General features: G+C 41.0%; 1 protein-coding gene across 3 annotated transcripts in view; it reads right to left on the bottom strand.

Moving 5' to 3' along the window:
• The window catches only part of ptpn13 (protein tyrosine phosphatase non-receptor type 13), a 47,346-nt gene that overhangs the window by 12,488 nt on the left and 18,251 nt on the right, over positions 1-16,607 (bottom strand). The window contains exons 8-25 of one of the 3 annotated variants that reach the window (XM_028600846.1): positions 12,257-12,349; positions 10,915-11,014; positions 9,932-10,148; positions 8,810-8,884; positions 8,512-8,683; positions 7,927-8,077; positions 7,692-7,830; positions 7,316-7,468; positions 6,650-6,832; positions 6,363-6,525; positions 5,085-5,520; positions 4,173-4,279; positions 3,195-3,248; positions 1,988-2,077; positions 1,776-1,883; positions 1,513-1,644; positions 647-1,143; positions 88-219 (exon numbers count right to left, since the gene is read on the bottom strand). In XM_028600846.1, the coding sequence (XP_028456647.1) occupies positions 88-219; positions 647-1,143; positions 1,513-1,644; positions 1,776-1,883; positions 1,988-2,077; positions 3,195-3,248; positions 4,173-4,279; positions 5,085-5,520; positions 6,363-6,525; positions 6,650-6,832; positions 7,316-7,468; positions 7,692-7,830; positions 7,927-8,077; positions 8,512-8,683; positions 8,810-8,884; positions 9,932-10,148; positions 10,915-11,014; positions 12,257-12,349 (3,002 nt within the window). The remainder of the gene's footprint in view (positions 1-87; positions 220-646; positions 1,144-1,512; positions 1,645-1,775; positions 1,884-1,987; positions 2,078-3,194; positions 3,249-4,172; positions 4,280-5,084; positions 5,521-6,362; positions 6,526-6,649; positions 6,833-7,315; positions 7,469-7,691; positions 7,831-7,926; positions 8,078-8,511; positions 8,684-8,809; positions 8,885-9,931; positions 10,149-10,914; positions 11,015-12,256; positions 12,350-16,607) is intronic. The other 2 variants (XM_028600847.1, XM_028600848.1) reach the window with 2 other exon arrangements.

The raw sequence follows: 16,607 nt of genomic DNA, 5'->3' as shown, positions 1-16,607 counted from the left end.
GAAAAGCAAACCAAAGCAAGCGACATATAACCACAAACAGACAACAAGATGAGAGGGAAGGGGGCAAAACAAATAGAGGATGAAAACCTTGCCGAACAGTACCGTGACACTTATGCCCAGGCTGCTGTCTTTTTTAGACAGCTCAACATCAAATAGTTCTCCTGGACTGAGACTATTGACCCCTGGGGCATTACCATTAACATTTTCCATGATGTATTCCTGCAAACAGAGAACAGGGTATTAAGTTGAATTATCACAAGCTGGAACATGCAGAGAGAAAAAGGGATCAAGGGAGAGTGAGAAGGCTGAACAAGGTAACGCTGAGAAGAAAATGAGCAGATATTTCATTCAAGGAATGACGTGCAGTGTACAGGTAACAAGCTGCCTTGCATTGACATTGTAAATGTAATGATAGGCAAAAGTTATATACAACAGACAGTTAGTTGTTCCAAGCATCTGAAAGGTAATGTGTAATGCTTGTTTGTGGAAGAACCATTCTTATCCTGTTCCATTAATACAAGTTGGTTTATATTTGCTCCACAGGGATTTAAAAAAAAAAAAAAGATCTGCTGAGTAGACAGTGGATGATGTATAAAAGGAAATAATCCATTCACACCAATGAATTCATAAAACACAAAGGCTGCACCTTTTTGACTTTGAGTTTCTCTTGACTACTGGAATACGTCTCCTCATCCATGTCTGAATCCCCCCAGTCAGAGTGCTCGGACACTTTGGGAGCTTCTGACACTTTAGCTTTTCTAGTTTTGGGTGGCAGAGCCGGTGGAGGGGGATCCAAACCCACGTTAGGTTCTGCTCTGTGATGTTGGGCACTGGTTGTAGATGTGACAGCCACTGTGGCAGCAGCTTTAGCTCTTTCTAGGCAAGATTGAACTCCATTAGCAGGGGGTGGGCTGATCTTAGCACCACTGCTTGTCCTGGAGTCCTGAGAACTGAGACTGGTGTGCTGATGGACTGGGGAGGAGGTGGATGACGGTGTGCCAGTGCTGTGAAGGGGAGGGCTGGGGCTTCCTGTTCCCGCCTGCTCCTCTGAAGAGGTATCAAAGTCTAGTTCTCGTCTCTGGCCAGAGTTAAGTGCCTTCAATGCAGACTTGGCTTGGTAGGGAACATAGCCTGAAGAAGATTCTGTTAAAACAAGAAAGACGATAACAGTGATATTAGTCTGCAGCTTGATCAGACAAGGTGAACTTCAAATAAGAGACTGTTCCTCTATAATAATTTAAAAATACAAATTATATTCTATTTTAGCATAATCATAGTTTATTTTAGCGTACCTTAGTTTATTTATTAAGTGTTTTTAATTATTATGAGCTTCTTCTGTCTTGCACTGACTGGACTAGTGGATGTCCGAAACACAATTTCGTTTTTTATGTGGTGCATAAAAAAATGACAGATAAAGGAATCTTGGATGACAAGGAATAAATATGACCAAAGCAAAGACATAATCATTTTACACACAGCAACAAAACATTACACTCATAGCCCTACTTTTACCTTTGTAGAGCCTCTCTTTGGGCTGTAACACCACCAGAGTAACATCATCAGGAGCATTTTGGAGGATGTCAATTGTGGTGTCATGAGAGAGCCCTTCTAGGCTCACATCATTCACTGAGATGAGCCGGTCACCTGCGGAAATAGTACAACTGTTAACACATATGCTAGCACTGCTAACTATTATCCCAGTAGACAACAGAAAAAAAACATCATAATCTACCCATACTGTATAGGAGGAAGACTCAAGGAAAACATTGGCCTACCAGGTTTGAGGAAGCCGTTGACATCAGCAGGACCCCCAGGAGTGATGGAGCTAATGATGGTGCCAAGGTCCATACGACCAGAGTTCTCCCCTCCAACAACCTGGAACCCTAGAGGGCACACACAGCGCACACACACACACACACCTTGGAAATACTAAAGCGTTTAAAATGTAGTTGTTGTGTATTTCAGGAAAATGAATATCCACCCTTACCCAGGCCATATTTCACATCTTTCTTCAGGTTTACCGTTGTGATTTCTCTCTCTGGAGATGGTAACGCAATGAGCTTTTTCTTGAGTGAATCTGTGCAGCACAAAGACACATGGCATTTGTTATATTTACTGGAATATCATGTAAATACATTGTTCTGTCTTTTGTCTTTTGACTGTCATTTCTGACTGATGCATATCATAGTGTCAATTTGGTAAATTAATTTCATGGGGGATATACAGGAGGCCACTCTGAGGGGATTAGTATATACACACTGTAACTATTAATCAGCTCAGGCAGGCATACAGTGTTGCTGAAGGTCCCCTACTTTAGCACTGTTGGCTAATGGGCCTAAAAAGATGGGTTAAGCTAGGATGAAAGGGAAGGTCATGAGTTCAGTGCAAAGCATGAGGCTATTAAGTAGTGGGACCGGGGCCAGTTCCACAGGCAGGCAGCACTGAGAGGACAGAGACTCAATTCTGCATTATATAATTGTGATTTAGTACACAGACTTTTTTTTGGTTTGTATATCCGTACTTGGCTGTGCCATGATCAGCATATGGTTCAACAGATTGAAAAGGGGGATTAAGAATGTTTCAAAATAAGTGGTGGTGTAGTGCAGTCGGATATTTCATGCCTTCTGACATTATACTGTAAACGAAGCATGGGAAATCCAGAGTCTATAGGCGCTTTTCCATTACATGGTACCTACTCGCCTCGACTCTACTCGCCTTTTTTGGTTTTCCATTACAAAAAAAAAAGTACCTGGTACCTGCTAACAGGTACTTTTTTTAGTACCTGCTCAGTCGAGGTTCCAAGCGAGCTGAGGCAAGCCGAGAAGGTGACGTGAAACCCTGCAGGCTGCCGATTGGTCGGAAAGAAGAGTCACTGATCACTGCATTGCTAGCGAGAGACGGCATTTTTAAATAGTTTAGCCAGCGGTGTTTTTTTGCTGCCGGAGGCTCCACGCAGAGCTTTCTCCGTAGCATACAAGTGGCCTGATGGTTATACTGGTGCTCTGGTGTGTGCATGTGTGATGTGTGTGTGTGTCTCAGCCACGCTGAGGCGATACTAAAATCTGCAATGGAAAACGGACGCACAGCGAGTCGAGGTGAGTCGAGGCGAGGCGAGTCGAGCAGGTACCATGTAATGGAAAAACGCCATATGTATCTGGGGGAACGAAAGGTATACATTTATTTTTAATACATACCGTTGACAGAGGCTGGGGTTGAAGGTGGTCCAGAGGAACTGTGCATACTGACACCTGGGAACAGAAACACAAGAGATGAGCAAGCCTGTGCTTTGGAAATATTCATATAAACATGTTATGTCATCAATTAATAATTAACACCCGCAGAACCCTCCTGCATGATTAGGGCATTTTATGTGACTATTAGCATATTATGTGAAGTAAACACAATAAACAAAAAATAAACTTAGACACAGCCACGAGGAAGATTTAAATGACTAAATAGAGTATCTGTTGCAGTTATTCTGTTGTTGCTCAATACAGGCCGAAAAAAGAAACTGGGTTTATGTCAAACTGCTCGTGTAATGGAATGAGGACTAGAAAGAAGTTGATTCAAATATGTTGCCTTTGGGCTGGAACCGGCAAACTGAAGCAGTATTATCTAGGAAAACTAGATAAACATTTTCTGGTTTATAATATAGATGATGAGCATTTTAACACCATTATTTAATGTTCCCTATGAGGGAACTCAGCTGCTGCACAGCAGGTATCACGATACCAAAATGCAAAGAACTAAATGTAAAACGTGCTACCTGTTGTTCCGACTTACTGCTGCGTTGACACAGTGCAGCCAGACTTCAAAATATCCTCTGCAATTATCTTGTTTAGATCATTCTGCTCGCTTTCAGAATATACCACGTTCATAATGATTACTTGCTTTCCCAATGTCATAAGAACATGGTTTATCTTATAAAGGCCTGTATAAAAGCCATTTAATTTCTTCTGAATTCTTATATTATCTCATAGAAGAGAGCTGGAATTGCACAGAACTACTATCTTAACTGCTGGTGAAATATATGAACTATTATAATTAACTATCCTACAGTCTCGGCCACAACTACAATTAAATTGATTGGTATGAGCACAGATGTACATTTCACGTGGGAACTATCCTTCACCAGAGAGCCGCATATATTATTATCAGGACAGCATCCTTACCTACTACATATGCTTGGCCAGTATCCTCTGTGGAAGAAGAGTCAGATTCTTTTTTGGACCTGCTGAGATTCCAGGCCGAGTTGCTGTAGGACACTTTGCCAAAAGATCTGAGAAGAAGAGAGAGTGAATGGTAGAAGATTTAGCCTGAGGAGGCAACGTATCGTGCGTTTTTTACGCATACAGAATCCTACTAAACAAATCACACGTCTGTAAAGCTGACACGAGAGGGAGCAACCGGCACAAAAATAGTTTGTTACTAATTTAAAAATAGGAACACACACTGGTAGGCACAATCCAACAAAAACACAGACACAAGGGTGCATGTGCACACACACACACACACACACACACACACACACACACACACACACACACACACACACACACACACACACACACACACACACACACACACACACACACACACACACACACACACACACACACACACACACACACACACACACACACACACACACACACACACACACACACACACACACACACACACACACACACACACACACACACACAAACCCCCAGAGGTTTAATTAAAGGCATGAGGTTGAGTTCTCGGTGTCTCTGTGGCATTAAGCAGAGCTATAGTCCCAGTAACAAGTCCTCACTTAGCAACCATAGCCTGTCCTGAGGTGAGCTAGGAGACTCTGGCTCGAAGATTTTACACAGGCCAACTAATAAACACAAGATCCCATTCTCTTCACTGTGCATGAAATAAGATTTTTAAGACAAAATAAAAACGCATAAAAAATATTCTGTTTCCTTGATATATGGTAAAGTAATAAAAAAAAATAATGTCAGCATTTACAACATCCACTATGATTTTGTTACTACGCTCTCTCATATACTAGTGTATTCGGGCTTTTGCTTAACATTTCACTCCTGTCAACTCACTTGTCCTGTTGGTGCGAGAGGGAATCTGTGTCTGAGCTGGCTCGCTGGTGTTGCTGGAAGTGTGGGGCCACTTGGTTGGGTTGTACCTGACTCAGTCCGCTGTGCGACTGGCCATGATATGACTCTGGCACCCGGTGCTCTGGAGACTCTGGCATCTGTCCGAGGTTGTGGTGGGAGCGGCTCATTACCCGCGGATTGGAAAGAGCCGTGGAGGCCACTGGATTGAAACCTGGAAAGTGAAGCTCATCTTGGACCAATATTGGGCCAGTTGGTGCCTTGTGGAGGGCCAGCTCCGAGTAGGAGATCCTCTTCAGGTGGTCTGGGTTGGAGCGCGTCGATAAGCTGGGGGCCAGGCTGCCTGAGCTCACGGTCCTCCCAGCTGCGCCTCCACTCCGAGCGTCAAGGGAATATTGCAAAGAGCTCAAAGGGCAGTTCTCTGATTACCAGAAAAGACACGTAAAACAGAAGTTACTGGTTAGTTAATAATAATAATAATAATAATAATAATAATAATAATAATAATATCTAATGACATTTCTGTTTATTATTATTATTATTATTATTATTATATACAAAGAATTATACTAAAATGGGAGAAAAAATAAAACAGCAGGGAAATCCCAAAAAGTGTTGATCTGTGTCATTAACTCAGCAGTCTGAACTAATTATTGTCTAGACAGAGAAAGCGGGTACAGTCCTCTGTACCTTTACGTTTCCTTCTGGAGATATCATCATAGCTAATGGTCTGGCCACACTTCTTGGCAGTCAACTTATAAACCTAGTTGTGACTTTATGTTAACAATCTGGTGGGAGTATGGGGCATGATAAAAGACAAAGCTGTTCTGTTGTTCAGCCGAGTGAAACTAATCAAACCAAGCAAGGAACCATGAAAAAGATGAATCAGCAGTCAAAGATGGCCCACACACGGACAGTTTAGACAATGGACATGATGATTGACATTGAATGGTGAAGATTATATGCATTTCTGCTGAAAGCAATGGAGCTTATAATAACTACTTGTATGTGAATTCGCAGAAACAAACTGACAGACATTCTAAGAGATGGAAATGAGTGGGCCGCAGCTATTATCTGGAGAGGAAACGTGGGATGGCTGACACATGCAGCTGGAAACAGTGTAGTTTAGTGTTGACATTATCTAGAGGTTTGCCTTTTTCTGGACACTGGGATATCTCACTTTTCTGCCTACAGTGTGAAACTAAATTCTGTGACATGTTAACCTTCCTCTCAGCGATAATATAGGAAACACTTCTCTCCTACCTAGTTCTTGAAGCTCCTGGTTGTTTTGGCGGGCCTTCGTCTGCAGGTGGAACTTGTGCTGATCAGAGCAGAGCTGTAGCAGATACTGACAGGTCTTGTTGCTGTCTGTCTGAAACAGGTGCTTAATCCCATCTGATGTGTTCTGGAGGCAAATCTTCTTTTTCTTCAGGGGGACAATTTAAACATTTAAGTTGAAGTGATGACAATTGGGCTAGGTTAGAGTCAATACATGTCATTCTCTATAGTGTGGCACGGATTAATTTCTGATAATAATGACAAGTACATACTATAAAGGAAATCTTTTTCGTCTCCCTCCAGGGGAACCTTAGCACCGGGGTACGATTTCCATTAAGCACCTCAAAGATGAGCACCCCCTTGGAGAAGACACCTAGCATGATTCCCGTCTGGGACCGCTTCTCAGGAAGCACCCGATGGAAATGGACACCATACTCTGTCAGCCTCTGGCTCACCTTTAAGACAATCAATATAGAGTGAGAGAGTCTTAAATTGTCAGAAAAACACAGAACTGAGATAGAGGGAAAGGATGTGAATGTGTTTTTCATGCAGAGAAGAGGTCATTCATCGGGTCAGTGATCCACAGAGTACGCTCATTTTTATCGGATTACATACAATATGATGATATTATTTATTTGGTTTGGTGGCATGGAGAAAATAGAGCTGCTTTAGTAGACTGTGGACAAAATAAAATGCAGTGGCAAGAAACAACTACTTTTGTTTGTAGTTGACACTGTAATCTTTGGTTTGCTGTTAAACATAAACTCAAATGTATTACTTTTTCTGCCAAAGTCAACTATTTGGCACTTTGTCCTGGATCACCTGCCTTTTTTTTGCAAACAAAATGTTCACTGGGTTTGTCCCAAAATAAACACTTGTGTAGCAGTAACTGAAAATATTTTGGTCCATCTGTCAGAAACGACTCTAGTCTTGCAGACCTTGAGAAACTCAAACTCCGCCTCAGAGTCCGATGCTCCATAGTAGTTGCTGTGAAGTTTCGGCAGCTCCTCCTTGATGGTCGCCTGGTCCACCTTATCCAGGACAGACACCGGGAGGTAGTGCTCCAGTCTGAAGTAGGTCTTCCCGTGGAGCTGAGGCACAGAGATTAACAGCATTTATTTTTAATGTCATTTCATCAAGTTTAATTTAATAAGAGCAATGTATACCTCACATTCTACTTCAAATATGTATTTTTACCAATACATTCTAATATTAATAACATAAAACTAACATGATTACACAATTTAGTATAAACCACTATTTTAAGTGTTGCTAGCTGACCGATAACACTTAGATGTATTAGAGATTTGGCACCTCAGGTTGGTAGTCACTGAATTCAGCTTGCAGTGCCAGTGAAGCCAACAGCATGGCATTTTCTGTGTCACAGCGCATCCTCTCCTCCAAGATATCCTTCCTCAGCTGTAAGTAGTACTGATGTTTGGTCATTGCATGCCTGTTATGTACAGAAAAATACAGACACTGTTGATTATCTTAAACGTTATATGCCAACAGTCATTTTAAGTTCTCACCTACCAAAATATAAACTTACTGTATGAGGTTGATGTCATCAAGAAAGAATTTGATGCGCAAGAAAAGATTAAAAGGCACATCAGATTTCTTCTTCTTGGGATCCTCCTTCCATCCCTCTGGGGCCACTTTGGACAGTTTGGCATCAGGATCAACGAAGAAAAACTCATTATCTGTGTGTGTGAGATAATTTAGGAGGAGAGGGTAGGTGAGAGGTGTCAAGAGTGAGGAGAAGGTAATCAGTTATGTCGGACTGCTGCAGAAACATAATACATAATTTACGTGGAAATGCCATTAACCCCTACGTTAAAAACACATGTGATCTCAGTTTAAAACTTTGCATTTTAGGAGGGAAAACTTTTCTTCAGAATAAATTATTTGCCAATTCAATGGTCAACACTGGATTCCTGGAATGTTTTCTTATGGGAGAGAAGTTGTTTTTAAGGTCAACATGGATCAGCGATGAAGCTAACAAATAACTAGAATAAGGTAAATATACAACCACAAGTACACACAATATAGAAGACTGGTCCTCTACATATACCCTACATGCACATGCATATATGTAACTCAAAGCACACACATACACAGGAGCAACATTCAGTACCTCTGAGGTATGCTAGGCTGAAGAGATGGTGCTCCACAAGCCCGATGTGGGCAACCACCATGTCAAGAACGTCTTTACAAACTGCCTTGATGTCACAGCTCAGCTCCAGCTTTTGGCCACTCAGCAGCACCACACCAACCTTCCTCTGCACTTCCTCCAACTTACCACGTTTCTTGCGGGCAGAAAGAAAAAAGGAAGAAGTAATGCATTACAAATGAGAATCTAAAGCAGTTGTTCAGTTCTGTGGCACCATCACGGATAAATTGGCTCAAAAGTGGCATTACATTTACATCCTCACCATTATTGAAGAGGGAACGGACAAGGCAACACAGGGCTCACTCGCCATCTTCACAAACTCAGGCCCGTGGAAGTTCTGCCATTAAGTAAAGAAATAAAGCAACTGTCATAACAAGAACATTTATTTTACCAAAACGTCAAAGGATCATTTTCAACCTGGGCCTTCTGTTAGTAAAAGGTTTTGGTATTATTGTATATATTATGGTATATGTTAAAAATGTAATCACTTGTTGCGAGTGATGAAGAAACCATAAAAACACACTGTCATACGCATGCATGACGGACTTCCTTTCTACACCGAAACACTCACACTGCAGGTTCAAACCTGTTTTAGAAGCTACTGTAATCATGAATTTCACAACTAAACTTTATTGTTGCACACAACCTTCCTTTTTGCTTTTTGGCTGAATTCATTTCTCTCCGGAAGTGAAAGGGCAAGATTCCTTTGCTTCAGCTTTTTGTTTTCCTAACTGGAAACCCCACTCCCCCGTCAAAATCACTTTAATTTAAAATCTACCATAAACATTAATACAGCAAATATATATTGCCTTTACTAGTATATTAAATTAACCTGTTAGGGATATAATTGATACGGATACTGTTAACTGTGAACATCAGCAGATTTGTTGCTATATTTACCACTTGTGTTAACACATTTTGTAATAGGAGGTGGTATAAACCTGACGTATCCAGAAAAATCCCACATGTACCACAACCACATACATTTGTAATTACCTCAGAGAGGCTGACATGAATTATGTTTTCCAGTCAGCAATTTGTATTTGCAGAACATCCAGTGAGCACAGCATCAACAGCCTAGTTGCCAATCTGCTCATGCGAGTTAAAATTGTACATCCATCATCAGAAATTTCAATATAAACGAGTTTCAAGCAATGGATAGTCAGACCTCGGATGGAGGGAGTTCCCATTGCAGTGTGCGTGTTGTTCTTTTAACTACTTTCAGGAGTTGGCTGTGTGTGTGTGTGTGGTCTATAGCTCAAAAGTGACAAAGGAAGCTTTGTATGGAAATAAACTAAATGTGTGCATAAAAAAAAAAAAAAAAAAAAAAGATTATCATTTAAAAGCACATCCGGTAGTCTGTTAAGCCATGAAGAACAAAAACCTTGGGTTTGCGAAATGGTACAGAAGAGGTGTGAAGGGGGTCTCGAAGGTCGAGCATGGAAGTTCGAGATAGGGCCAGGGGGTCGTCTGTGGGGTAGAGGTTGGCCCTGGATAGCCTGCTGGCCAGGTGGGCCTGGAGCCGCTGCACCTCCTCCTCCTGCCTCTGCAGGAGCAGCTCTGCGCCGACCAGACCTTCATCAGCTGCCCCCTCATACAGCCTACAGGAAGAAGAAAATAAAAAAAAAGTCTCATATTGTCGAAAAGCTAAATGGAAACGACTGTTGCTTAACAGCGATGCCTTTCGACATTTATATAAATAAATACATAAATGTAGCAACATGGGGGTATGTCACATAATGTGTTTACAGATAAAACACACCAAATACTAGCTGGTATGTCTTCGTTTAGCCTCAGGGGAAAACAAGTGCTCGGTGCAGTGAGATAGAATGAAAACAGTTAGCAGGCAGGCATAGCAACAACACTAGCCAGCAGTTCTCCGTAATGCCAGAGATTAGAGAGATAAAGATTGCTGAATGTGGATGTCACATTCGATGACCTCACTAGCGAAGCATGGGGCTGACCCTGCTGTGCCACACCAGCTGTGTGACACAGAGGACCGAACAGGACAGCTTCATCGGGGGCTTCCCCGTTCGGTTTAGGGAACGAAGAAGCAAACGTATACAAATACATTTGATTCACAGAAGTGTGAGTTATTACTTATTTGTAGTGCAGCAAGTAGCTTTAAACCACAACAATAAAAGTGGTGTTTTGTTTTTCTAGATTAGTGTACACTTGAGTTGGAAGCTAACTTAACTCTTAGAAGCTGGTAGAGGCTCCAAGTAATAAACTGCTACTTTGTTGAATGTAACTCAAATAAAGGTGTGTGTGTGTGTGTGTGTGTGTGTGTGTGTGTGTGTGTGTGTGTGTGTGTGTGTGTGTGTGTGTGTGTGTGTGTGTGTGTGTGTGTGTGTGTGTGTGTGTTACCTGTGCCTGTGTGTGTTGTGACCTGTCAGCGAGGGGGCATCATGTTCAGAGGAAAGTGCCAGCTGGGAGCTATACCTCCTCACATCGCCTGGTTTCTTAGCTGGAAGAGACAATGCAGTATTAGCGGTGTACACACACGTACGTTCATGCATTTGTTTCTTCTGTTAAAGCACTTTGAAAAGCTGCAGTTTTTAAAAGGTGCTATACAAATAAAGTTATTATTATTATTATATGCCCTATCTAGTACATTAAGAACCTTTCCATGTCTTAAAAGTTGTGGTTTATGGTTTGTTTCAGTTGAAAGTATTTCAAACAGCCTTTCTATTTTAGAACAGGATTAATATATTTCTGCATTTTTCAAATAAAACTGGCACCGTTTTTACCATTATGTCTAAGCTCTTCACAGCTGTCTGAGGTCAATGTCAAACTTTCGTGAAAAGTTGAAACCCGTGGATACAGCGATAAATGCAGTATAGGTGGTAGGTTATTTTGAATGAATTTGCTTTTGACCGTTGTTGGCTGCAACTCCAACTGCACTGACAATTTCAAATAAATTAATCTCAATTAGTCACTCCTCTCAAATTATTATAAAAACAAAAGCCACATCTGAAACCACATTGCATGTAAAACAGCTTATGCGACTACATAATCTATCTATCTATCTATCTATCTATCATTGTAAGAATACTGTATCCCAAGCCTTACACTGCCCCATGACACCGCATGCGAGTAGCTATGTTTATATTTTCTCAAATTGACTACACTATTACTTTACTGAAGTCTTGTCTTTGTTGATCTCATTTTGCAGTAAAGGTATGTTATCTTATTTAACCACATTAGCAGCACCAGATAAAGATTGACAGCAGCACCCAAGAGTGTGTGGAGAGTGATGCACCCCACCATTTTTAGCCTACAAAGTGTGCCCCGTGAGGTTTGGAAAGAAGACAGCAGGGAGTCTGGCTTTGAACAGGAAAGACCACAGTCAGTAGTCAGTGGAAACAGAATTATTAATATCTTTCTCCAGTGGCCTTTAATCCCAGGCTTTGTGGCCCAGACTTGTGTTGGTTTTCTTGTAAATAATTTACTCACCATTCCAGGTGTGAATAAGTAATAGATTTGATGGATAAAGTGAAAACCAGCAGGGCTCCAGATTATCACAAACAGGACTGAGAACAATGTAGCAATGTAGTAATGTGTTATTACTGGATTCGAAGAGTTTAGGTATTTTGAAAATGTAGCCTACTTTGATTTTTCCTCTTTAACTTCTGCTGTATGCATGTAACCAAGATGAGTTGTGTGTGTCCATGAAGAGAATACCAATGGTGATAACGAAATCTAAAACCTTGTCTGTAGTCTGGATCAGAGGAGGCCACAGAGGGGCTTTCGCTGGATGAACTGTAATCGCTGTGGTACCTCTGGTGGGTGTGGACTGGGTCTGAGGGAAGAGAAAAGACCATCAGCCCATCTTCATCTTCATCATAATGTGAACCATGCACTAACATAAGAGGATGTCTGTGGAATGATGAAATGAATCAAACATAAACGTCATGCACATGAGACAACTAAAAAAATGTTATGTGGACTTGCCTTCGGTTTGTGAAGGATGTTAAGGTGAAGCGGTTTATTTTTCAAAGTCACAAGACAGAAGTTGCATCACTTTTTTTAAGACTTGGACAGCAGGTTATCTGACAAGTACCTTTTTTTTTTTTTTAGTGCTCTTTCCAATTCCTACTAAGACTGATGGCCACCCTAAACCAGTAGACAGAGGCACCCAAAGCAGGTATTAGTCATGCTGTTGGTAAACACTCCTAATGACAGACATATGTAACTACACTGAAAAGCAGCTTCTGCACAAGTGTATGAAGGCATGCCTTCGGTCAGGTTTAGGAGCTTTTTGTTGAGGGCGTAATCTTTTGTCTTGCTTGACTGAGTGAACCCCAGCAAGTACAGACCAGCTCACTACAATGACTTTCTTTTCTCTGAGCAATGCTTCCTTAATTCAATAATGAATATACAATCTGTGGTAAAGCAGTAAAACACCATAAACTATGTTCCCACAGTCTGAACCCTGACCTAATGTGTCATCATGTGTTTCTCTACCTCGCACACAGAACCTGAAAGTCCTGCTCTTCAGTATCAGCTACATAGCTTGAATAAATTGCATTCCCTAGTCATTGGCATTGGCCCAGGCATTTTAGCTCAGTAGAGTTTCACAGTATAACATCACTTTGTAATGATGCATATCTTACGTAAACTTCCTAAGTAAAAAGCAATGTGGCCCAACAGAAACTATGATCTTACTAAGAAAGAAGAGGGGTGGTCAAATTTTCCTCCCAAATAGATTCCCATCGTTGGCTGAGTTGATGAGTCATGAGAGAATATTTTAAATAAAAAAATTAAAAAAAAAGTACACAGAGGGACAGTCTTTCCTTTGTCATGTACAGCAATTCACCTTCTTACCTTTACCAATGCAAGCAGAGGTGTCAAGTAACGAAGTACAAATACTTTGTTACCTTACTTAAGTAGAAATTTTGGGCATCTATACTTTACTGGAGTAATAATTTTACAGCAGACTTTTTACTTCTACACCTTACATTTTCACGCAATTATCTGTACTTTCTACTCCTTATATTTTCACGCAATTATCTGTACTTTCTACTCCTTACATTTTAAAAATAACCTCGTTACTCCTATTTCAGTTCGGCTTGTTTTCATTCCGGCTTGTCATCATTCAAAAGAACACACACACAAAAAAAACCAACCTATCCAGATAAATCTCGCCATCTGGATATAGTGAATTTGATTGTGGTTGGATGAGAAGTATAAACATATACCATTCCGACACCCTATTGGTTTGTACGCAATCCATCGCACCTGCACAGACCCGGTGCTAATAATGCACCGGTGTCTTAACGACCGTTATCTACCGGACCGAATAGCAACGCGGATTTTGGTGCCTTATTTAGGTGCCACTTAAATCCCTGCGCTTCTCTCTGATGCCCCGAAAACGGACGTTAGGAGGGAACTGAAACATTGCCACACGGGACGCTACACTACACGTGCCAGCAGCTAACGTTAGCCTACCGTTAGCTAGCAGCTGGAGTAAACACTGTTAAAAGGCTGACAGCCCTTCTGAGTTTGCAGGTATGATTTTAATATAACATTATAGTCCTTATGGCTTGTTGGAAAATGTTTTTTGTGGAGGTGGGGTAGTGCACTATAGGCCCCTGTGGGGCGGGCTAAGCTTTTGTCCTTAATGACATTTTTCCCCCCATACATTACTTTTATACTTTAAGTAGTTTTGAAACCAGTACTTTTACACTTTTACTTTCTTTTCAAGCCCTAGTATCTATACTTCTACTTGAGTAATGAATGTGAATACTTTGACACCTCTGAATGCAAGTACGAAGACTCACAAATTTACTAAACACCCATATTGACACACACGTGCACAGATACCCACACACGTGCACAGTCACCGGTCCTATACAGTCCGCTACATTGCTATATGAGCAGTCATGATGAATTTGGAGACCTATAGGGCGAGGTGGGGCAGATAACAGAGAGGAAAACACAAACATCAAGCCCATTTTTGTCACAATAACGGCCCACCACTATAAACAGGATTTTCCAAAAAGGTGCAATTAAGAACGGTTTATGATCAATTACGTGTTTTTATGTGCTACTATTTTTGTAAAAGTATATTAAAGACAAGAACAAAAAAACACACTCCGCAACTTTTAATTTAGAGCAAATGCATGTACATCTTCTAATTAGTCTCCATTATAATCTAATCTAATAACTTGTCATAAACCAGGAAGAAACTGGGGGTGATTTCATTTAAGATTATCCCAACAAATCTTAACCTCATAAATAAAAAACAAGCTGTCTAAGGGGTCGTTTCATCTGAAGTTGCTGTTTTTTTCAGGCTGTAGTTTCTACTTGTAATTAAATATCCTGTAATAAACACTGTTGAAAAATAAGTACCCAGCCTACCTTATAATATTTAGTGCAGGGGTATTAGATTGCATTATATTATGTTGCATACTGAGTGCAACAGAACCAAAAATGTAACTCCTGTGAAGAAAAGAAAAATAATTTTTTTTATGAATGTGGCTGGTGAATTAACCTCAATCTGTATACAAAATTCAAGTTTCTGGTCAAGCCAGTAGTGTCTAATGTGGTTGTTGGTCAGTCACAATTAACCTGAGGGTGAATCAGCGTATTTAGAGAAATTCTAGTCTTGCTTTGCCAGACATTCCTTCACCGCAGCGCTGCGGAGGAGGGTCTGGCTAGTCTACACAGCATTCCGGGATGGGAAGAAAACGTGCTTGGGTTTATTGGCATTTCTTTAAACCAATCACAATTACCTTGGGCGGTGCTAGGCACCGGGAAAAGCCGCGACGCCACTGCAAAATAGCCTTGGGAAGGAACTTGTTTTGGTGGAACATGTGTATGTTTAAAAGTTGTTTAAGTCAACAGAAAACTCAGATTGGACAGATAGTCTAGCTAGTTGTCTGGATTTACCCTGCAGAGATCTGAGGAGCAGTTAACCATAGTCCTCATAAATCAACCAGAGTTTAAAATGCCAACACAAAAGGAAGCCCAAGGCAACGGATATCTTGCCTAAATGAGTGAAATCCGGCGGAATTTCCGACGGCAACGGAGCAATCCCGGAAGTGGAATGTCAAGGACACAGTATAGACTAGAGACATCCCAAATAAACCTGGGATCAACATTTCGTTGTGAAGTCTGCAAAACACCCACTGCACCTCAAAGCAATGAGGGGAAAGAGAGACGAAAAGGGTCACAACTAATTAGAGAGATGAACAGCTACATCTTGCCAATAATGGGAATGTTTCACTAAGTGAGCAAGAAAGCAGAAGGGTTATATAGATGGGGACTCCGAAAAACGAGCACTGCATTGCTCCTTCTCGGTGATCCTCCTCAATGACTGCTATCGTTTCCTCACCAGAAAATATAAACATATATTCCTCTTCCACCTTAAAGGAGTACAATTGGCAAGTAGCAAGCATGCACACACAAATTCGCAAAAGGACAATGAAATAAAGTAGAGGAGGATTTTAGTCATTGTCAGCACGTATTAGTATAAATTAAGATACTTTATGTGAGGCTTACTGAGTGAAGAGGCCAGGGGTTCATTTATCGTTTAATGCTCCAACTATTATGCTCTCTCAGTGATATCATGTCTTTTTCTCTGTGTAGGGAGTCACACACGCTTATCTCCTTGCTTCTCCAACCTCCCTCATCTTCTCATTTTATCTCTCCCTTCCCTCTCTCCTTAAATCATTGCATGACAGAAACTTCTGCAAGAGCTTTCTGTGAGTACACAAACACTTTCTATAGGCTATGGCCTTTTGGGATGTTCAAGCTGAGAGGAGACAAAAACTCTGAGGTTATTTAAAGTTTGGTGGTCCCAGGGAGAAAAGCATAGACTAAAGTGCATAATAGCTTTCAGGAACCCTCAAGTCCCTCCCAAGTTGACATGACTCAGAAAAAACAACAACATACAATGTAGATTTTGTGGAACTGAAATGTTCAGTGAGCATAGTGTAGAAGAAACTACCAATGGAAACATGTCTATTCATAAAATTTCTACACTGCCTGTAAACTTTTATTATGTATAATGTGAAGAGGAAATAAGTAAGACAGTTGATTGAAATGGATAGTAA

Source organism: Perca flavescens, chromosome 16 (assembly GCF_004354835.1).
Source record: "Perca flavescens isolate YP-PL-M2 chromosome 16, PFLA_1.0, whole genome shotgun sequence".
Taxonomy (NCBI): domain Eukaryota; kingdom Metazoa; phylum Chordata; class Actinopteri; order Perciformes; family Percidae; genus Perca; species Perca flavescens.
This window is presented reverse-complemented; position numbering and strand designations above follow the sequence as displayed.